The 23,186-nt window shown below is 45.7% G+C and overlaps 1 protein-coding gene across 7 annotated transcripts; it reads left to right on the plus strand.

Moving 5' to 3' along the window:
• The first annotated feature begins 138 nt into the window (after nt 1-138).
• On the plus strand, nt 139-22,915 carry Dedd (death effector domain containing). 7 transcript variants are annotated; one of them, XM_090340635.1, is made up of 6 exons: nt 7,724-8,083; nt 9,021-9,132; nt 19,944-20,332; nt 20,506-20,613; nt 21,206-21,352; nt 22,046-22,915. In XM_090340635.1, exons 3-6 carry the CDS (start codon nt 20,008-20,010, stop codon nt 22,420-22,422), a joined length of 957 nt encoding a protein of 318 aa, XP_090196761.1. In that variant the 5' UTR covers nt 7,724-8,083; nt 9,021-9,132; nt 19,944-20,007; the 3' UTR covers nt 22,423-22,915. The 7 variants fall into 7 exon arrangements, with proteins under 7 accessions (XP_090196764.1, XP_090196761.1, XP_090196758.1 ...); XM_090340636.1 differs by lacking the exon at nt 7,724-8,083 and adding an exon at nt 8,516-8,551; XM_090340638.1 differs by lacking the exons at nt 7,724-8,083; nt 9,021-9,132 and adding an exon at nt 139-261.
• The last annotated feature ends 271 nt before the right edge of the window (nt 22,916-23,186 follow it).

The following is a 23,186-nucleotide window of genomic DNA, read 5'->3' on the forward strand; positions in this document are numbered from 1 at the left end:
GATTCCCCAGAGAGCCGACTCCGAGCGACTTCCGTTCATGCTCCAAGAAGCCACGGAGCCCGGCCCGCCCGCGGCTCCCGCCTGGAGCGCCACGGCCCAGCGGCGGAACGCCGGCCTGGAGCGCCGGCCCCGAGTTCAAACCGCGACTGGCAACGCGGAGAGGGCGAAAGACACACGGAGAGATTTGTTCCTTTTCCAAAGTAGATCCGTGCTTTCTGTCAGTAAGAAGGCGTACGAAGGGCTTACAGTCCCATAATGCAGGTAATGCTTCTTGGATGATGTCATCCCTTCTCTTTCTCCCATTTCCCCCCAGTCCACAAGTTGCAGAGTGTATCAGTGAACGCAGTGACTGCATTCATCCCTCCATTCGAGTGACCCACTTTTTTTGGGGGTGGTGGTGGTGGAAAGGGGGAGATTATTCAGGAAGGAATCATGTCTTTCCATTGAGGGAGTTCTCATCCATTCCTTGTATATTGAGATTTTTTTTTCTTTTAAGTCATAAATGGAAGGGCGCTGGTGACTTACACCTGTAATCCTTGCTACTCAGGAGGCTGGGTCTGAGGATTGGGGTTCAAAGGTATCCAGGCCCAGTTCAAGCCCCACACACAAGTCACAAATAGATGTGTGTAATGCTTTTTTCTCCTACTTGAGATGATAGTATGGTTTTTTTTTCATTTATCAGGATGTCATATCACTTATCAGGTTGTTACACACACCTCTTCCATAAAAACAGTGGCTATTGACACTATAGGTGTAACTCAAATGGTCGAGCACCTGCCTAGGAAGTCCAAAACCTAGAATGCAGACCCCACCAAATAAGTAAATAAAAAGAGATACATCTAAGACAAAGTTTTCTGCTACCTCTCCTGAAAAATCATCTCCCAGGAAAAAGATTTATTTCATTTTAGGTGTGGCCACTGTGGTATGGTACAGAGAAGAGATTTGGAATGAGGCCTTACAATTTATCATTAGACTTTGTACAGTTACTTTAACCTTGTGCATTTTCTCATTCATAAAAGGAGAAGTATTCTTTCTTTCTTTTTCTTTTTTTCTTTTTTTTTGGTGGGTCATGGGGCTTGAACCTCTGGGCCTGGGTGTTGTCCCTGAGCTCTTCAGCTCAATGTTACCATCTTGCCCCTGCCTGAGGCTGGGCATTGACCTGAGCTCTTCAGCTACAAGCTACCACCCTGCCCATTGAGTCACAGCCCCACTTCTGGTTTTCTAGTGGTTATTTGGAGAGAAGAGTCTCTTAGTCTTTAGTGCCCCCTCTGACTTTGGACCATGATCCTCAGATCTCAGCCTCCTGAGTAGCTAGGATTACAGGTGTGAGCCACCATGCCTGGCAGGGAAATAATTCTTTTTTTTTTTTTCCTCAGTAACTTGAGTATATTTATTTCATGGTTGAAAGTTCAGTGCTTCCAAATTTCCAGCCAGAAGCAGTGTTTATAAAAACATGACACTTCCTTAATTCATCCCTGAGTTCTACTTAGTTAACAACAATGACAACAAGAAGAATAATAATAAATGGCTATCTTGGTGACTACCACACGTACATAAATAAAATTTCAAGTATTTGCATAGTAATTAGTCATAGCTATATTTTCACAGCTGCAGGATACTGAACATGTACAGAAACATTTGATACACCGAAGAATTTATATTTCACATATACAAAACTCCATCAGGGAAATAATTATTATAGGATTACTGTGTATGTGTATGCAATACCATAATTTATATAATAGGATTTGGGGATGACATTCAAAAAAAGGCAGTACTTGTTTCTTTTCTTTTTTCTTTTGCCAGTCCTGGAACTTGAACTCAGGGCCTGGGTAATCTCTGAATTTCTTTTCTTTTTTATTTATTTTTGTTTTACCAGTCCTGAGGCGTGAACTCATGGCCTGATAACTGTCTTTGGGTTTTCTCAAGGCTAGAGCTCTACCACTTGAGCCACAGCATCACTTCCAGCTTTTTCTATGTATGTGGTACAGAGGAATCAAACCTGGGCCTTCAAAAGCAAGCACTGTACCACTACACCAAACTCCTGGCCATCTCTGAGTTCCTTTTGCTCAAGGCTAGCAGGTGGTACCATAGCACTCTCTCTCTCTCTCGGGGGCTTGAACTCAGGGTCTGAGCACTGTCCTTGGACTTTTTCAAGTCTAGAGCTCTACCACTTAAGGCATAACACCATTTCCAGCTTTTTCTATGTATATGGTACCAAGGAATCGAACCCAGGTCTTCATGCATGCTAGGCAAGCACTCTTACCACTAGGCCAAACTCCCGGCCTCTACTTCCTTTTCTTTCCCCCTTCCCTCATCTTCCCACTCTCTTCCTCTGGCCCTCTTCCTTTCTTTTTTTTTTTTTTCAGTTTATTGCAGGTAAGAGTCCCTGGAACTTTCCTGATTTGGGCTGGCTTTGAACCACGATCTCAGGCTTCTGGACAGCTAGGATTACAGGTGTGAGCCATCACCTGGCTAAGACTGTATTTATTTATTTATTTATTTGTTTGTTTGTTTATTTATTGCCAGTCCTGGGCTTGAGCTCAGGGCCTGAGCACTGTCCTTGGACTTTAAGGTTAGAGCTCTACCACTTGAGCCTCAGCACCACTTGCTGCTTTTTTTCTATGTATGTGGTACCAGGGAATCGAACTAGGTTTTTGTGCATGCTAGGCAAGCACTCTACCACTAGGCCAAACTCCCAGCCAAGATTGTTTATGTTTAAATAATGAATTTAGCTTGTTGTTTTAAGTAATTCCCACAGATGATCAGAAGGTAAAACTAAAAACACTAAGGGCTAAGGTTCACTTTTTATTTTCCAGAGGAAGACTTCAATTATGAGCAGATGTTTATGATATTCCTTTTGTTTGGCTGAGTTCACGTAAAAGCCCCATGACTAATAAAACAAAAAGAGCAGAACCCCATCCAGCTGTCCATTCCCTTATAATTTCATCTTCCAAGTTGTAAATCTTTTTCTTCTTTAGGACTGTCTAAAGTTATCTTTTACTCAGTCAAGAATATTCCTTCCATTCATCAGAATGATGGCTTCACTTGGAATCCAGACTCCATGTTACCTCCTCAAACACAGAAAGATGTAGACCGTGTTTTGTTCTTGGTCATAGGGCTTAAACTCAGGGCCTAGGCACTGTCCCTAAGCTCTTTCACTCAAAGCTAGTGCTCTGCCACTTGGAGTTATAACTCTACTTCTGGTTTTCTGGTGGTTAACTGAAGAGTCTCATGCACTTTCCTTCCTGAACTGGCTTTGAACCAGGATCCTCAGATCTGTCTCCTGAGTAGCTAGGGTTATGAGTGTGAATCACCAGTGCCCACATGACCATCTGTTTTGTTTAACACTATGTTCTTCTAAAAGTGATCAGCATGGGGGTGTTAGTTTCATAAGTAAGGCATTAAGTACACTTTTTTGAATTTAATTTTATTGTTGAGGCAATGTAGAGGGTTTACAGTTATATATGTATCACAATGAGTACATTTCTTGTCAAACATTGTTATTCCCTCCCTTGTTTTTCTCCCACTTTCCCTCACTCCCCCACCATGTTTTATCCTATATATCACAGTACTAGTCATTAAAAAATACTTACCATGCATTGATTAAGCAAATGACTGGCCTTTCTTGTCAGTCTTACTAGATTAACAGATTTGGAGGATGGTATATCTTATTTTCAGAAAAAGATTAAGTTTTTCTGGTGTTATTTGAGAAAGGTAGAGTGAGGGCATTTTTACTTAATTGAACCAACTGAAGAAAAATAAATTCAAACATGTGAAAGGGTATCAATGTATGTGAATTAATGCACCTTCTATCTGGCAAATATCATGTAACCCTTTTACTAATTACAATAAAAAAAAAAGAAAAATAAATTCAAATTGGCTAATACGGATTTGCTGAGACCACCCCCCCTCCTTTTTTTAAATAACCAGTGACATGGAAAAAGCTATCCACATGAGGGCAGTAGAGAGCCTGCCACTTTGCTGAAACTTGGTGTATGATATATTTATATATATACACACGTGTGTGTGTGTGTGTGTGTGTGTGTGTGTGTGTATGCCAGTCCTGGGTGAGGAATCGAACCTGGGTCCTCATGCATGCTAGGCAAACACTTTACCATTAGGCCAAACTCCCGGCCCTTATAAAATAAGTATCAAGCTGGGCATGGTGGCTCACACCTGTAATCCTAGCTACTCAGGAGGCTGAGATTTGAGGATCAAGGTTCAAAGCCAAAAGAACGTGAGACTCTTATCTCCAATTAACTACTAGAAAACGGGAAGTGGGATTGTGGCACCAGGAGTAGGGCAGCAGCCTTGAGCTGAAGAGCTCAGGGAAAGTGCCAAGGCCCAGAGTTCAGGACCCATGACCCACAAAAATAATAAATATATATCAAGTAATATTTACCAAGCATTAAGATCTGTGGTATTATTTTTGTTAGTTGTGGGCCTTAAACTCAGGGCACTGCCCCGAGCTCTTTTTCTCAAGGTTAGTGTTCTACTACTTAAAGCCACAGCTCTACTTTTTTTTTTTTTTGGCCAGTCCTGGGCTTAAGCTCAGGGCCTGAGCACCGTCCTTGGATTTTTCTCAAGGCTAGAGCTCTACCACCTGAGCCTCAGCACCACTTCTGGCTTTTTCCAAATATGTGGTACCAAGGAGTTGAACCCGGGTCTTCGTGCATGCTAGGCAAGCACTCTACCACTAGGCCAAACTCCTGGCCCCTCTACTTTGGAGTTGTCTCATGGGACTTTGCTGCCCAGGCTGGCTTAGAACCTGGATCATCAGATCTTAGTTTTCTGAGTGTCTAGGATTAGGCATGAGTCACCAGCACCCAGCTGTAATACTTTAATATAAGCTAGGCGCTGGTGGCTCAGGCCTGTAATGCTAACTACTCAGAAACAATGATCAAGAGGTGTTATATTTTTCTTTTCACAGATGAGAAAAACTTAAGAACTTGCCAAGTCCTATTTGTGAGGGTCAGATCTGGGGTGGAGGACTTTTGGATTCAGCAAATCAGTGTGTCTCTTGTGTTTCTAATCAGGTACCAGGGTACACCAACAGGAATTATAGCTCGGTCCGAACCAGAGGATTATAACTAGGTATGAACCCAGGCATCGTACAGGGATGTGGAGGTGCAGTATGATTCCTGGCTTCAAAATTAGTAACTGGAAGGGTTAGAGTTAGTGGAAACCAAGGAGTAGATCAGAATGGCAGGCACTGGTGGTAGTTCAGTGAGGCCCTCAATGGGCTGCCAATAGGATATCCATTAATTTTGTGTATGTGTGGTACAGAGTTTAAACTCAAGGTCTCATGTTTGCAGGGACTTAGTACTTGAGCCATTCTGCCAGCCTAGATTTAAATATATATAAACCTTTTTTTTGGGGGGGGGGGGGAGAAATCCTGGGTATTAAACCCAGGGATTTGGGATATATACTGGCCAAGTACTCTACCACTTGAAACATCCCTTTAGCCTCAACAGAGAACACCCCCCCCCCTTTTTTTTTTTGCCAGTCCTGGGGACTGAACTTGGCCTGAACACCGTCCTTGGGCTTTCCCAAGGCTAGTGCTCTACAACTTGAGCCACAACACCACTTACGGCTTTTCTATGTATGTGGTACTGAGGAAGTGAACCTGGGTCTTCGTGCTTGTTAGGCAAACACTCCACCATTAGGCCATACTCCTGGACAATACACTTAAAAAAAAAAAAATCAGTCCTGGAGCTTGTACTCAGGGCCTGAACACTGTCTTTGGGCTTTCTCAATGATAGAGCTCTACCACTTGAGCCACAGCATCACTTCTGTTTTTCTATGTATGTGGTACCAAGGAATTGAACCCGGGTCTTCTGCATGCTAGGCAAGCACTCTACCACTAGACCACTTTTTTTAAAATTAAATTTTAGTATTTAGTAGTAGTACAAAGAGGTTTCAATTCTGTATATCAGGTTGAGTGAATCTTGATCACTGTCACCCCTTCCATTGTTTTCCACTTTCTCCGTTCCATCCATACTCTCACATAGCATAGAACACTTCCTTAAGAGAATGTTTGGTGTGGGAAGGTATCAACTCTGGCAAAACTGAGGAACATCGTCTGAAAAAAGTATAATAAATCCTTGGGTTTGATCCCCAGCACCAATAAATAAAAATAGGGGCATGGTAGCTATGTGCAGGTGACATACATGCAGATGTGATGTGCTGATCAGAGAATAAAAACAGGAGCAGGAAGTGGAATTACAGGGAGTTAGAACCAGAGTGCAGGAAGAAGAGGCCGTTAGCAATTCCAACTTGCTGCAGTATAGGAGGCAGGGAACCTTACCGGAAGGTCTCCGCTTGTTACATGACTTTACACCGTTTCCTATCCCTTCTGAGCTGAAAAAGCATCTCATCTGTCTTCTGCTTCTAAGCACTGTCTATTCTCCCTTCACTAGAACTTCTTTTGGGGGGTGGCTCGTAGGCTTGAACTCAGGTCTGGGCACTGTCCCTGAGCATTTTCCGCTTGAGTCACAGCGCCACTTCCGGGTTTCTGGTGGTTAATTGGAGGTTAACAGTCAAGGCGGACTTTTCCGTCTGTCCGGGCTTAGAATAGCGATCCTCCGATCTCAGCCTCACACGCACCGGCTCCTCCTAGTTTCCTTTTTGTCTGCTCATTCTCAGTCCTGTCTTCAGCTTCCTTCCCTTGTGCCATGCTATGTACCTATTCTCTGGGCCATCTTACCCACTTCCACGGCTTCAACGGACAGATATCTTAGATGTACACAGACACACCTCAAACCTTTTGTGTTCCCAACACACATTATTTAACATTCGTTTGTCCACTGGATAGTCCACAGGCACCCCCAAACTCTACCTTCCTCCAGACTAGATCAAACAGCATCAGTACGGCCCAGCTGTCCCTCCTTGAATCCACCTCGCTGTCAGCACCCCCCCTCCTTTCTGGGGGCCCAGCACGGCTCCCCCTCCCGGGGTGCGAGCTTCCCAGCTCTCCTCACCTCTTATCTTTGTCCTCCACTCTGCACGCTCGCCCTCCGGGGACTGCGCCGGAGACCTTCACACGTGCCCCGCACGCACCTCTACACGACACCCCAGCCGCTTCCCCCACTTCTTCGAGCCGGAGGAACTGGGCGGGCCGGCGCGCGCCAACACGCCCGCCCGCGCCGCGCCGCCGGATCTCCAGAAGGCAATAGTAATTGTTCACACCTCGACTCAGACCCTACAAACGCCTCTTCACCGCCCTCGAGACAGTCATTTACAGGGCTGGGCGAGATCGGGCCCCTCCCGAATCCCACAGGCCGGCGGCATCACCTCCTCCTCACCGGGCGGCGAACCCGCGCCCCGCCGCGCCCCCCGCCCGCACCCCGGCCCAAGCGATTCCCAACGCGATTGGGCTCGGGCGACACTTCGGCGGGAAGTCGGGGTTCACAAGGCACGCGCCGAACAGAGACAATCTGGGAAGGGCTTCGGCGCCGGGGCTGGGCTTCCAGCACGTCCGGGTGACCAGGAAGCTCAGAGCAAAGGTCAAATCCGGATCCTGACCTTTCACCCAGGCTCGCCAGCCAATCCGACGCCCATGCTATTCCGCCCTCATGCATCATGGCTGCCGCCCCAGTCTCTCAGCGGGTCTGGAAGTAGCCATCAGGCAGCTCTGACGCCACCGCCGCGTCCACAGTGAAGCATGCCTACCCCTCCCCCACTCCATATTCCCTCCCCCCACTCCCAGGCCGCCAAGAGAAACCTGCGTTGCCAGCTTGCCCCAAAGCAAGATGGCTGCCAATCCCTATGCTCTCTTTCCCGAGTGAAGCTGTCCACGGCCCGCTTAATGTCGCTGCCAGGCTGCCCTGACCCAGCATGGCTACTCCGGCTCATGCCTCACTACGGTCTCGAAGCCGCCGCTAACCGGCCGGGTTCCGGGAGGCGCTGCTCAGGACGCGGCTGCCCCCGCCCGCCTCCCCTTCCCCTCCCCCACGCCCGCGGCGGCGGCGGCGGCGGCGGCGGCGGCCGGAGCCCGGATGCGGCGCCGGGAGGCAGACAGGCGGGCCCGGGAGAGCGGCGCGGATGGATCCAACATGGCGGCGCCGAGCCTGAGCCGAGAGTGAGGCAGCGGGGCGGCCGGGGTGGGGAGGGGGAGTCGAGCGGGACGGGGCGGGGCCGGGCGGGGCCGCCCGGGGCTTGGGGAAGGAAAGTGGAGGGGGAGGCGGTGGCGACGTCCAGCCTGAGAACCTCCAGAGAGGGAGGTGACGGGACGCGGCGAGGTGGGGGCAGGGAGCCGCCGAGGGGGGCGTGCAGGGGACAGGGCAACTGCGGGCGAGGGCCGGGGTCGGGGCGCGGGAGTCGGCGCACGGGGAGGGGCGTAAACAAGGGCCCCGGCTGGACCAGGCCAGAGGGTCCCGGGCGAGGGCCGGGCTGTGGGGAGTGGGGCTGCGATCCGGCGGCTTGGAAGGGGCCGGGGCCTCAGCCCGTGGGAGACGCGCGGGGGGTGGGCAGGGGAAGGGGGCCCGTGGGCGCGTGGCCGGAGGGAGGACGGGACTCTGGTGAGGCTGTTGTGACGAGGTGGGAGAAGGTGAGACCGGGACCGAAAGGCGTTGGGTGGAGGGAGGTTTTAAAAGTGTTAACATTGGAAGTGGGAGGGGGAAGGGACTCGGGGAGAATTCGGGTGGAAGGCAGGGAGGCTGGGGCAATGGAGGGAGGGCGTCGGTGTGGCGAGGGAAGGGAGAAAGTGGGAGCCTGGGAGGAAAGTTTGGGAGGAGGAAGGGGAAGGGGAGCTGCACCCGGCGACGAGGGCTCCGGGGTTTCTCTTTTCCCGGGTGGAAAGGAAGAAGAGAGCGGAGTTAAGCAGCATCAGTTGCAGCCAGTTCTCTTCGCCAGGCCAGGCCCCCAGCTTTTAATAGGGTGGGAAGGGCAGGAGAGAATGATCATGTGGGTTTGGAGAATTGGGGTTGAATGAAGGTTCAACTAGATTTGCTTTCCAAAAAGCTCTCCAGCTTACTGCTCCCCCTCCCCCCTTTTTTTCTTCCTCCTGGTTACAAAAGGGAGAACAGGGAAACTGGTGTCGAGGAGTAAAAGACTTTTCTGGTTCGTAGCAGTTAGCAGTAACAAGACTGGGAAAAGAATCATGGCTGTTTGGAAACGTTATATACCAAGGTAAAGGTTCTGGAAGTTTTAGGAAGAAAACAGGCTGGTATCTAAGACAGGCTAATTAAATGCTTTAGTTTGCGGATCCTTCTTTTGCCCTTCTAAAGGATAGGAGGAAGGAGGTCAGTGTAAAATAACTTTACTGAAATGTGTGAGTGGATGCTTCTCCAGTGTGTATTGTGTTTTCATGGTCTGAATAAGTTCTGGTCTGATAAGAGAAGTGGTGAGGGGAAAAGTGCGTTCTTTAGCTGCAATCACTTTCCATCCAGTTCCTTGTAAAGATGTCAGTCAGCCGTAGGATTTTTAACAACCTAGATGGAATTAGGACTTGAGGAAAGTGAGACAACATTAGTTGACAAAGGGTTTCCAGAAATGGTTGACTCTAGGACTTTTCTTGCCATGAGATGTTGAGACTGAAAATTGTTGGAGTTGATACTATTCATGAAACGGCTAGCAGGGAAAGTTGGGAGTTTTGTTGTGGGTGAATTCCCATGTTTAGCTTGGAATAGATCAGTTTGAAGCTTTAGGCTTCTATCTGAATTTTTGCCATCGAGATTGATTGTGGATCCTTGAGATATCAAAAGAAAAATTTAAGTTTGACTTCCCCCTTTATTTTTGTTTTTCTGCTGGCTTTGAAACTTGTGCTAGGAAGAGGCTTGGGAAATTAAGTGTCTTGCAGAGATAAGTCTGGAAGTTTATGTTTTAAAAAATATTTTTAGAGGGCTGGGAGCATGGCCTAGTGGTAGAGTGTCTGCCTAGCATGCACTGGATCCTGGGTTCTATTCCTCAGTACCACATACACAGAAAAAGCTGGAAGTGGCACTGTGACTTAGAGCGATAGCCTTGACAGGACAGTGTCTAGGCCCAGAGTTTAAGTCCTAGTACTGACAAGAAAATAACAACAAAACCAAACAACAAAACAAAGATATTTTTAAACAATAGAATGGAATGGAAATAGCATGAGAAGTGTATTGGGGTTGAGTTCAGTAATGGAGTACATACCAGAGAAAATGATTCTTCACTCACACATTCTGAGTGCATTAAGATCTCTCTTCAGGTAACTGGAGATAGAAGGGAAGAGAGAGAAAACTGGGTGTCTTAGAATAAGCGCTGTGCTTTAGTTTGTTATTGTTCAGTCCTCTTGGCTCTAGCGTTTTTAACATATGGAAAGTTGTAGTCTTGTACATTGTGTAGTAAATGTCACAGGTGGAAGTTAGCAGAGGCACCTTTCTTCCACTGGAAGCTTTACTTTCTCAATGGTTTAGAGTTCTTGGAATCTTCTTTTGAATATATGCACTGTAACTGACTTCCAGATATTTGTTTACATTTTCCTAGTCCTTGCTTGAAAGCTTTTTATACTTATAGCCATCTTTAAGATTTTCCATGTAGTTTTCACATGCAATTTTAAGACACCACTCTTTTAGTTCTTTGACATGACTTTCCTCTCAGATTTCTGAGAGTCAAACATGTCTAGTTTCTCAAATGAAGATACAGATTGCTTGTTAGAAAGAAACTAGACTACCATTTTAATCTCAAGACATTATTTTTTATTTCTTCCACAAGTTGTTTTCAGAACTTCTGAGAAAGAGTACCTCAGAAAGTTACAGTTATCATCTCTGGATGTTGACACTGTACTGCTTGGACTTGGAAACTCAACAGAAAATGTTCAATCAGGAAGAAATCTGGGGGTACAAATAGACTCACTGGAACTTGGCTTAGATCTCTCTCTGTCTCTGTCTCTCCCTTCCTCCCTCCCTCCCTCCCTCCCTCCCTCCCCTCCCCCCCTCAAGTCCTGAGTCTTGAATTCGGCTCGGGCACTGTCCTTGAGCTTCTTTTGCTAAAGGCTAGCACTCTATCACTTGAGTCACAGCACCACCTCCAGCTTTTTTTGTTTATGTGGACTTGAACCCAGGACTTCATGCATGCTAGGTAAGCACTTTACCACTAAGACATATTTCCAGCCCCTAACTTAGACTTTTCAAAAGGAAACAACAACAAAGTCTCACTAGAACTCACCAAAATACATGGATCTATTCAAATCAATAATTATTTTTATAAGATGACAGGGAAGAAACAGTATGTCAGCATCTCAAGTAGCCAAACTATCCAGTGAGATCTAAACTCTATTACTATAGTGTTTGTCTTTTAGTATCTGGCAGTTTTAGAGATACCAAGATTCTAGATTTCTATTCTTCTGTTTAGAGGGGAACATATTCACGACTCCAACAATCTAGGATTACTGTATTTTAGGCTGCTTTGCTTTTTTTCTGCTACAGTGTATTTTATTTTTTGCCAGTCCTGGGGCTTGAACGCAGGGACTGAGTGCTGTCCTTGGGCTTTCTCAAGGCTAGAGCTCTACCACTTGAGCCATAGCACCATTTCCAGCTTTTTTCTATATTATGTGGTACTGAGGAATCGAACCTGGGTCTTTGTGAATGCTAGGCAAGCACTCTATCACTATGCCAAACTCCTGGCCCCAGTGTATTTTATTTAAGAGGCTATTCGGCTAGGCTCGGTGGCTCATGCCTGTAATTCTAGCTACTCAGGAGGCTGAGATCTGAGGATCAAGGTTCAAAGCTAGCCCGGGCACTAAAGTTTGTGAGACTTTTATTTATCTCCAGTTTACCACTAGAAAACAGGATGTGGCACTGTGACTCCAGGGGTAGTGTGGTAACCTTAGGCTGAAGAGCTCAGGGACAGTGCTCAGGCCTAGAGTTAGGGATGTAGCATTGAGCTGAAGAGCACAGGGACAGTGCCCAGGCCCAGAGTTCAAGCCCCATGACCAACAACAACAAAAAAAAGAGGATATTAGTAGTTAATTATTAGTAGTCAATTAGTTAATCTGGAAGATTCCAAGAGCCCCCATCTGGGTTGCTGAATGAAGTACTCCCAACCTTAGATGATAATGAAGTAGGGAGGGATGCTTATTAGCTTGTATGACAGCCTCCTGACATTTCTCCCAAGAACTGGCCTTGGGAAACTTACTTCTGCTTGCTTTTATGTGTGTGTGCGCACGTGTTTTCTTATAAGCTAGCGTGTGTGCCAGTGGGACCTGGATATGGGCACTGTCCTAGAACTTTTCTTTTTTGTTGGGGGTCAGGAGGAGGGCTCTAAATTGGCATTCTACACTTGAGCCACAGCTCCATTTCCTGATTGGAGATAAAAGTTTCATGGACTTCCTGCCTGGGCAGGCTTCAAACTGTTATCCTCAGATCTCAGCCTCCTGACTAATATTACAAGCTTGAGGCACTAACTCTGGGCTACTTCTGCTTGTTTGGTTTCATTGAGTAAGCAGCATAAAAGTCTTGATTAGTGAACTCACAAGGAATGGCCCTGAGAATGACCCCCATAGGCTTGAACTTAGCCTGAGCGCTGTCCCTGAGCTCTTCAGCTCAAGGCTACCACCCTACCCTTGAGCCAAGCCCCACTTCCCATTTTCTAGAGGTTAATTGGAGATAAGAGTCTCAAGTCCTTGGGCTGAGCTAGCTTTAAACCTTGATACTCAGATCTGAACCTCCTGAGTAGTTAGGATTACAGGAGTGAGCCACACTCGGCATGAGTTTACTCTTTCAATACCACCAAAGGGGGGTGAGGAAGAAAAGAAATGCAGGGGGGAAAAAATGCTCAGAGGCATAGGAGCAGTCTTCCATAGAACTCTAGAATGAAGTAGGTCAGGGTAGATGTCCTGGGATGGCCACAAGGGAGTGTATCCTTACCCCTGCTGTTCATCTGAATCTAGCTGCAGGTGATCTTGGACCCAAGGCTGGAGTGAGGTGGAACTCCTTTGTGCTAGTTAAATGAACCTATGTCTGGCTGGCAATCTTCTGGAAGATTGTTTGGTGGGTTTGGATTAGCAAGACCTAATGTCAGCCAGGCATGGTGGCTCATCCCTGTAATCTTAGCTACTCAGGATGCTGAGATCTGAGGATCAGGGTTCAAAGCCAGCCCAGGCATTAAAGACCATGAGACTCTTCTTATCTCCAAGTAACCACTAGAAATTGGAAGTGACACTGTTGCTCAAGCAGTGGGATGGTAGTCTTGATCTGAAGAGCTCAGGGACAATGCCCAGGCCCAGAGTCCAAGTCCCAGGGCAGAGAGAGAGAAGGAGAGAGAGACTCCTAAATGTCTTCCTTCTCCAGACCCATGTGGAAAGTAATATAGTGATAAACATTCTTTCACTTTTAACCCTTCTTCATGTTCCACCTAGAAGAGCGTTTCTCATCCTCAGCATTATTGATCTTTTGGGACAGATTATTCTTTGGGGAAACTATATATTATAAGATATTTAGGAGGGCCGGGAGTTTGGCCTAGTGGTTAAAGTGCTTGCCTAGCATGCACAAAGACCCGGGTTTGATTCCTCGGTACCACATACATAGAAAAAAGCTGGAAGTGGTGCTGAGGCTCAAGTGGTAGAGCTCTAGCCTTGAGAAAGTCCAAGGACAGTGCTCAGGCCCTGAGCTGAAGCCCAGGACTGGCAAAAAAAAAAAAAAAAAAAAAAAGATATTTAGGAGCACCCTGCCCTCATTACATGCTGACACCCCCCTTCCTGTAGGCATCACAATCAAGTGTTTATAGCTGGCATTGGTGGCTCACTCCTATAATCCTAGCTAATCAGGAGACTGAAAAGCAGTTGAGGTTTGGAGTCAGCTAGGGTAGGCAAATCTTTGGAACTCTTTCTCTCCAATTAAACTGCAAAAAAGCTGGAACTAGAGGTGTGGCTCAAGTGGTAGAGTATCATCTGTGAGCAAAAAAGCTAGACAAGAATTCAAGGCCCCAAGTTTATGACCCAGTACTAGGAGAAAAATGCTCTCAGAAAGCTCAGTTTTCTCTTGTTGCCTGCTTCTGAGTTGTTTTTCTTTAGCACCTCCATGGTACTCATGGATAGCAGCAGATAAAAGTGAAAGTGCCATGTGGGAGGGGGAATCCAGTCTGCAGCTGAGGAGGTATTTCACAGACTATGTCCTTTACTTTGAGCTCTCAAAATTGTATTTGGTTTATTTCATTTTAGCCTAGCACTGGTGGTTAGTGCCTATAATCCTAGCACTCAGGAGACTGTGATTGGAGGATCTCTATTGGCAGTTAGCCCCGGTAGACAAATCCAAAAGACTTAGATCTCCAGGTAACCAAGAGCTGGAGGTATGGCTCAAGTGGAAAAGTGTTGTCCTTGTGTGGAAATGCCAAGGGAGAGCCCAAACCCTTGAGTTAAAGCCCCAGTACCAGATTCAAAACAAAATTAAACAAACGAAACTATTATTGTTTATATAGCCTTTTCACATATCAGAACTCATGGCCTGAGTAATTTCAAAGTAGACCTCTCTTTTTTTTTTTTTTTTGCCAGTCATGGGCTTGAGCTCAGGGTCTGAGCACTGTCCTTGGACTTTCTCAAGGTTAGAGCTCTACCACTTGAGCCTCAGCACCATTTCTGGCTTCTTTCTATGTATGTGGTACCAAGGAATTGAACCAGGGTCTTCGTGCATGCTAGGCAAGCACTCTACCACTAGGCCAAACTCCCGGCCCCTAGACCTTCCCTTTTGAAAGGAGGTGTGTTTCTGTGCTTCAGTCTTGGGTTTGATGAGCGTATGGTATATATGTAGTTCTCTGTGGTTGAGGCATCTCTGAATAGCTACATGCATGACAACATATGTCAGGGTTCATTTTTGTTATTGTTTGGTCATGGGCCTTCAACTCAGAGCCCAGGCACTGTCTCTGAGTTCTTTCATAAAGGCTATCATTCTACCATTTTGAGCCACAGCTCCAGTTCTGATTTTTAGATGGTGACTTGGGGATTAGAGCCACATGGACTTTCATGCCTGAGTTGGCTTTGAACAGTGATCCTCAGATTTCATCTTCCTGAATAGTTGGATTATAGGCGTGAGCCACCAGTACCCAGTCATTTGTCTGTTTTTAATGGGGTCTGGTCACTATTAGACTTCTGTGAATTTATTTCTTAATTGCTATGGTTATCCCTTGGAGATGAAGCAATAGTTCTTCAAATGCAAGATGTATCCATTACTAGTAATATGAAGATAAATTTGACTTAGTCCATCTCCATACATGCTACAGGATTTAGTGGGATGCTAAATACATGAATAATTTTAGTACACTGAAAAAAAGGCAGTATGCACAGTGTTCCATAAGCTCACAACTGAACCCAGCCTGGGGGTGTAGAGAATTGAATATGGAGGCAGTATCTGAGCTGGTTTACTGGTTAAGTAGGAGTTAGCCATCAGGGAATAGCCTGAAGAAAGGTATGGAAAAGTGAATTTTATAAGGTATGTGAACTATAAACAAGCAAATATTAGAAAATAAACATACTAGAAAATAAAAACCAATAATGGTAAAGAGTAAAAAGTGGGATGAGATAGATGTTGAAAAATGGCCTGATCTTGGAATGCTGGATGTGCAGTATACAACATTTAGAATTCTTTTTTTTTTTTTTTTTTTGCCAGTCCTGGGCTGAAGCTCAGGGCCTGAGGACTGTCCTTGGATTTTTCTCAAGGCTAGAACTACCACTTGAGCCTCAGAGCACCACTTCTGGCTTTTTCTAAGTATGTGGTACTGAGGAATCGAACCCCCAGGTCTTCCTTCATGCTAGGCAAGCACTCTACCACTAGGCCAAACTCCCTGCCAACATTTAGAATTCTTACAGAGAGGGCTAGAGAATTGTCTTAAGCAGGAAAGTGATGTAGGTATTTGAGTTTTTATTGTTTGTGGTACCGGGGAGTAAATCAATAATTTGGCATATGCTAGGAAAGCATCCTACTACTGAGACTGCTAAGCTGCATCTACAGCTTCAGTTGTGCATTTTACAAGGAATGTGGGTGGGGTTAAGCTTGGTGGCATTTGTCTGTAATCCCAGAATACCCAGAGGCTGAGGCTGGAGGAAAGAAAAAAACAAAACAAAACAAAACTTGGTTTATATAATCTAACTATCTCAAAAACAAAACAAACAACCTGGAGGCATGTTTCAAGAAGCCCCTTGTTTAAATCAAATCACTATTGCCATCAAAAACCATTGATGTTAGGGAGAACTCTTAAAAGAGGCAAATAGTAGGCCAGGAGTCTGGCCTAGTAGTAGAGTGCTTACCTAGCATGCAGGAAGATCCAGGTTTAATTCCTTGGTACCACATACAGAATAAACCAGAAGTGGTGCTGTGGCTCAAGTGGTAGAGCAGTAGCCTTGGTAGTAATTTAGAATGGATTGGGTGATTAGGGGTTGTGAGAACAGTATTGGGTAGTACCATCTGATAGGACAGTAAGTATGAGTAGAATGGGGTAGGAAATGGTTAGACTGAATACTTGGTTGATGGCTTGGTCATTGACACTCCACAAGATGATGGGAGAACTTTGAGACTCAAATGCCAGGTTATAAAATGAATATAAGCTGGTTCTTGCCCAGGATTTTACAGATTGCATCCATGAGGAAAGCTTAAAATTGGTATATCCAACTGGTATGAAGATATTAAGACTACAACATAGAATAAGAATATTCAGTGTAAGAATTTAGTGTTAATGTAAACCTGCAATTTATTTTTTTTGTGCCAGTTCTGGGAACTGAACTCAGGGCCTGACCCCTGTCCTTGGACTTTCCTCAAGGCTAGCGTTCTACCACTTGAGCCACAACACCACCTCAGGCTTTTATATATATGTGGTACCAAGGAATCGAACCTGGGTGTTTGTGCATGCTAGGCAAGTACTCTACTACTAGTCCAAACTCCCGGCCAAACCTGCAGATTTTTGTTGAGTATTACTAACTTTTGAGCAGTTATGTTTTTGGAGTTGGTTGGATTGTAAGAAAAATGAGGATAGAATTAAGAGGAATGAGTGAGAAATAGAGGTTAAGAATGCTTATACCTTTGAAATCTTTTTCAAGACTCATGTTTATAACCTGTGTGTGTGTGTGTGTGTGTGTGTGTGTGTGTGTGTGTGTGTGTGTGTGTGTTTGTGCACGCGAGTGCGTGCATGCGTGTGTGTGCGTGCATGCATGAGCATGGCACGCACGCATACCCGCGTGTATGTGTTAGTATCAGCATATGAACTCAGGGGCCTGGCACTCTTGCCTTTTTTTTTTTTTTTTTTTTTTTTCTTGGTGGGTCATGGGGCTTGAACTCTGGGCCTGGGCGCTGTCCTTGAGCTCTTCAGCTCAGGGCAACCGCCCTACCCCTGGAGCCACAGGCCCACTTCCCATTTTCTAGTGATTAATTGGAGATGAGTCTTGTTCTTTAGTGCCCAGGCTGGCTTTGAACTGAAATCCTCAGATCTCAGTCTCCTCAGTAGCTAGGGGTGGTTTTGAACTGCAGTTCTTAGATCTCAACCTCCTGAGAAGCTAGGATTACAGGCATGAGCCATCGTGCCTGGTTCTTCCTTTTTTTTTTTCCTCACATAAAGCTGGTGTTCTACCACTTGAGCCATACTTCCACTTTGGGCTTTTTGCTGGTTAGTTGGCAGTAAGAGTGTTGAGGACTTTTCTGCCTTAATTGGCTTTGAACCTTGATCCTCATATCTTACCTTCTGAGTCACTAGGATTACTAGGATTACAAGTGTGAGCCATCAGCATAAGCTCACTGATTGGATTCTTGCGACTATGAAAGTGGATATTTTCATCTCTGTTTTATAGATAATGGCACTGAAATTAAGTGTGATTTGCTTGTACTCTCGGTTGTACAATTTGTAATGATAGAATCTAAAAATATTTCTTTCTTGTTTCCCCTTTGGTCAATCCTGGGACTTGAACTCAGGGCCTAGGCCCTGTCCTTGAGCTTTCTCAAGGCTAGCACTCTATCACTTACAGCTTTTTCTGTGTATGTGGTACCGAGGAATTGAACACAGGGCTTCATGCATGCTAGGCAAGCACTCTTAACACAAGGCCACACTCTTGGCCCCTAAAATATTTCTTAGTAAACATTTTGAGTTTTCCTATTGTTAGTCCCTAAATTCATCTGATTTAGCTTCTATATTAAAAGAATTGAGTTTTCTACTTCCTGTAGTGAAGAATGAGTCCTCTACTGCCTGTAGTTAAGAAATGAACTGGCTGGAGTGGGGAATATCAGTTTTTAAGGCACCAAATAAAGTGTTTTGGGGCAAAAGGAGCAATTAAGGTTATATGTAATGGCAACTTTGAGTGTGTAGCCTGAAATTGCATACAACATTTTCATTTAGGGGAAATGTATTTCTCCCGTATGATCTAGATTTAGAGAATTATTTGTTGAAGAGAGGTTTGTTTTTTTGTTTTTTTTTTTGCCAGTCCTGAGCCTTGAACTCAGGGCCTGGGCACTATCCTTGGGCTTTCTCAAGGGCAGAGCTCTACCACTTGAGCCACAGCACCACTTCCGGCTTTTTTTCTGTGTATCTGGTACTGAGGAATCGAGCCTGGGTCTTTGTGCCTGCTAGGCAAGCACTCTTATCAGTAGGCCAAACTCCTGGCCCTAGTAGGAGAGTTTTAGAGTTTCATTGTTGTTATTGTGGGGCATGAACTTGGCGTAGGCTCTGTCCTTAGCTCTTATTTTGCTTTTTCTTTTGCTCAAGGCCAGTACTCTACCATTTTGAGCCACAGCTTCTCTTCCAGCCAGGTTCTCTGAGTGGTTAATTGTAGATCAGAGTTTTTTTTTTTTTTTTTTTTTTTTTTTTTTTTTTGTGGGTCATGGTGCTTGAACTAGGCATGGGCGCTGTCCCTGAGCTCTTCAGCTCCAAGGCTAACACCCTACCCTTGAGCCAAGCCCCACTTCCCAGTTTTATAGAGTTCATTTGGAGATAAGAATCTCAGGTCCTTTTGTGCCGGGGCTGGCTTTGAATCTTGATCCTCAGATCTCAGCCTCCTGAGTAGCTACAGGCATGAGCCACCGAGCTGGCCCTTGGACATTTTTTGCTCAAGGCTAGTGCTCTGCCACTTGAGCCATAGCACCACTTCCGGCTTTTTCTATGTTTGTGTTACTGGGAATTGAACCCAGCTCAATTGTGCATGCTTCCGGCCCCTGGAGATCAGTCTTAAGGGGACTGGCTTTGAACCACAACCCTCAGATCTCAGCCTCCTTAGTAACTAGGATTACAAGGGTGAGCCACTGGCTACTGGCTAGAATTTGTTTTGTTAAATAAAGCCAGGCCCCAATGGCTTATGCCAGTCCTAGCTCCTCAGGAGGTTGAGATCTGAAGAGTAAAGTTCAAAGCCAATCCTGGGCAGTAAAGCTTCTAAGACTCTTTATTGCCCAACCACCAAAAAAGCCACAAGTAAAGGTCTGGCCCAAGTGGCAAAGCACCAGCCTTAAGTGAAAAGAGTTAAGGGAGAGTGCCATGAAATACATTAATTAAATACTTTAAAAGTATTGCCAGCTGGGTGCTGGTGGCTCATGTCTAACACTCATCTCCAATTAACCACCAAAAAACTGGAAGTGGGGCTGTGGCTCAAGGGCTAGGGCAGTAGCCTTGAGCCTAAGAGCTAAGTGGCAATGCCCAGGGTCAGAGTTCAAGTCTCATGACTGACCAAAAAAAAAAAAGATTGCCAGGTGCCAGTGGCCCATCCCTGTAATCCTAGATACTTGGGAGACAGAGATATAAGTATCATGGTTCAAAGTCTGTGAGACTGTCTCCAATGAGCTTCTATGGAGTTGGAATTAGCTTAAGTAGGTAAAGTGTTGGCTTTGAGCAGAAATTTCAGGGACAGCGTCTTAGTCCTGAGTTCAAGTCCCAGGACTGACAAAAAAAATAAAGGTACTTAACAAGCATGCACTAAGCAATATATTGTGTCAGGCATCATGTTAGGAATATTGGAATTGGACTGGTTGTTGTCATTGAGTATCCCTCAACTTCTCATTCTGTCCTTACAGCATCCTGGGGATTGTCGCTGCTGAGCAGGGATTCTGGAAGGCATTTTGTCCCTGAGCCGCCAGCATGGCGGGCCTAAAGCGACAGGCAAGCCAGGTGTGGCCAGAAGAGAATGGTGAACAGGAGCATGGGCTCTATAGCCTGCACCGTATGTTTGACATTGTGGGCACACACCTAACACACAGAGATGTACGAGTGCTTTCCTTTCTTTTTGTTGATGTTATTGATGACCACGAACGTGGACTCATCCGAAATGGACGTGACTTCTTACTGGCACTAGAGCGCCAGGGCCGCTGTGACGAGAGTAACTTTCGCCAGGTGCTGCAGCTGCTGCGCATCATCACTCGACATGACCTGCTACCCTATGTCACCCTCAAGAAGAGACGGGCTGGTGAGGGCTCATGGGCACTGGGGGCTTGAGTCAGGAGACAGTTGGGAGAGTGAGCAGCATAGGAATCTAAGAGGAAGGAGGCCCTAAGCCTGAGAAGTACTTAGGAGAGTAAGTTGTGAGGCCATTGGGAGAAGGGGTGTATTTTTTTCTTGAATGACTCTCTTTCCCTACAGTGTGCCCTGATCTTGTTGACAAGTATCTGGAGGAGACATCAATTCGCTATGTGACCCCTAGAACCCTCAGTGATCCAGAACCAAGGTCTCCCCAACCCTCCAAAACAGGTAAGAAGATACTATTACTAGTTTTTATAGTCAAGCATTTCTCGTTTATCCAGCTTAAATGAATGGATGTTGTTTCCTTGCATTTACCACATAAAAAAAATCAGGTAAAGTGTTAGTGCTTTACTTAAGTTTGGTCTTTGTTTTCACCTTGTATTCTCCTTTCAGGACACATTTTGTCTCCTGATAGTTTTGCTATAGCTCAGGCTGGCCATGAACTTACAGACTGGCACATCTGGCATAACTTTTTTTTTTTTTTTTTTTGAGTGGCTTATTGGAGATATGAGTCTCACAGACTTTTCTGTCCTGGCTGTCTGTGAATTATGATTCTCAGATCTCAGCCTCCTGAGTAGGTAGGGTTGCAGATGTGATACTGGGCTTGACTAGCATAGTTTTTTGGGGTTTTTTTGAGTGCTGGGGATCAAACCCAGGTCCTCACGAATGCCAGGCAAGCACTGTTCCCCACTGAACCGATCTCAAGGCTGAGGTCATGTTATTGATACTACTTTTAGAGCTAAGTCTGAATTGCAAGAGAAGTATTTGAATTTTTGCTTTTACTCTACTGTTTTTTTCTTCCATTTTGCCTTCTGATTAGTGCCTCCCCATTATCCTGTGGTGTGCTGTCCGACTTCGGGTCCTCAGATGTGTAGTAAGCGGCCAGCCAGAGGGAGAGCTACTCTTGGGAGCCAGCGAAAACGCCGGAAGTCAGTGACACCAGATCCCAAGGAAAAACAGACATGTGGTAAGGAAGTTCAAGAATTTGAGGTGTAGGCCTGAGAGAAAATAAAAAGAACTGCTGGGATATGGATAGTCTGTGCTGTTTATTGTTGCAAAGTGAAGTTGAGTAGTTTACAGTTACTGGGAAGATTCCTTCTTTGTGGGATGCTGATATAGGATGATGGAGTAGTAAATAACTTCATTGCCTGTTAATAAGGAAAGTACCTCTACTATGAAAGTGTTGGTTGTGAGTGATGGGAATAGTGCTAACCTGGATACATCACACTTTAGGGAAACTCCTGATCTCAGCCAAGAATTTCAGAGATGCATTAAAAACAAAACTAAGCTGGGTGCCAGTGGCTCCTGCCTATAATCCTAGCTACTCAGGAAGCTGAGATCTGAGGGTTGTGGTTCAAAAATAGCACAGGCAAGAAAGTCCACGAGACTCTTTGTCTCTAAATAATCACAGAAAATGCCAGAAGTGGTGCTGTAGCTCAAGTGATAGAATGCTATCCTTGAGCAAAACAAGATTAGGGACAGAGTCCAAGGCCCAGGACCTGGCGGCCAGAGGCAGGGGGATGGGCACAGGACTAGACCTGGGAAACAAAGAAGCTGACAGTAGAGACTGCTATTTTGCCATTCTTCAGCTTTTTAAATATGAGTTGTAAACTCATTTCTCTCTGTAACCCTTTCTGTTCCTATCTTCCCTTTCCAATAGACATCAGGCTGCGGGTTCGAGCTGAATACTGCCAGCATGAAACTGCTCTGCAGGGCAATGTCTTCTCTAACAAGCAGGACCCACTTGAGCGCCAGTTTGAGCGCTTTAACCAGGCCAACACCATCCTCAAGTCCCGGGACCTGGGCTCTATCATCTGTGACATCAAGTTCTCTGAGCTCACCTACCTCGACGCATTCTGGCGCGACTACATCAATGGCTCATTACTAGAGGCACTGAAAGGTGTCTTCATCACAGACTCCCTCAAGCAAGCTGTGGGCCATGAAGCCATCAAGCTGCTGGTGAATGTGGACGAGGAGGACTATGAGCTGGGCCGACAGAAACTCCTGAGGAACTTGATGCTTCAAGCACTGCCCTGACCTTTCCCCTCACTTCTCTGGGGACTGTTCCCAACACCCACCTCTGGAGCTTATGTACTGTTCTGGGGTTTGTTCTCTACCCTTCCAACCAATCACACCCCTGCCTTTTTTTTCTTTTTAAAGGAAAAGACAAAGGAAAGTGGAAGTGGTATTCCCCACCCCTCCCTGCACCCATGTGCCTGGGCTTCCCCTTTGTTTCCTGTTTCCACTTATTCCCCCGATGTGCGTCTCTACAGCCACCTTACCACTGAGCCGTAAGACAAATGTAGAGGGAGAAACAAGTCTATCGACCTTTGTAAGGGGTTGAAGTCAACACTGTTTTTGGTGCATTGAGGGGGTAATCATTACTTCTGGCTTTATGAGGGCTCTTAAAATTTTGTCTGAAAAACCAAAGGGCTGTGAGTAAGGAAGCTGTGTGGAAGGTGGGACTCTAAAGTGTATTTTGAAAATTAATTACCACCTTCTTCCAAATTACAGATTTTTTTTTTTTTTTAAACAAGCTGTGGCCCTTTCCACTCTCTCCTGGCCTCTGGTGCTGCTCCTCTCTGCCTTTCCTCCATTCCATGGCTTGCAACTGCTGCCTGGTATGGTTCTTTCCTTTTTTCCCTTTGTCAAACTCTTCAAGGAAGTAACAGAGGATTAAGGTCAGGCTGAAATCGCTCCCATCTGTGATGGGTCCCATACAGCGGATGGAGTAGAAGCTGCTGACTATAATATATAATGCACTCCCTCTGCAAAGGGGCAGGGGAGTGGACCCTGTGCTC

The sequence above is a fragment of the Megascapheus bottae genome, chromosome 10 (genome assembly GCF_031878675.1).
Source record: "Megascapheus bottae isolate mThoBot1 chromosome 10, mThoBot2.hap1, whole genome shotgun sequence".
In the NCBI taxonomy this organism is placed as follows: domain Eukaryota; kingdom Metazoa; phylum Chordata; class Mammalia; order Rodentia; family Geomyidae; genus Megascapheus; species Megascapheus bottae.

What these genes read in the sequence shown, in the direction of transcription:
- Dedd (XM_090340638.1), top strand. Translation starts at nt 20,008, where the DNA reads ATGGCGGGCCTAAAGCGACAGGCAAGCCAGGTGTGGCCAGAAGAGAAT. An exon ending in TCCCCAACCCTCCAAAACAG is followed by an intron (nt 20,614 to 21,205) that starts GTAAGAAGATAC and finishes CCTTCTGATTAG; the next exon opens with TGCCTCCCCATTATCCTGTG. An exon ending in CAAGGAAAAACAGACATGTG is followed by an intron (nt 21,353 to 22,045) that starts GTAAGGAAGTTC and finishes CCTTTCCAATAG; the next exon opens with ACATCAGGCTGCGGGTTCGA.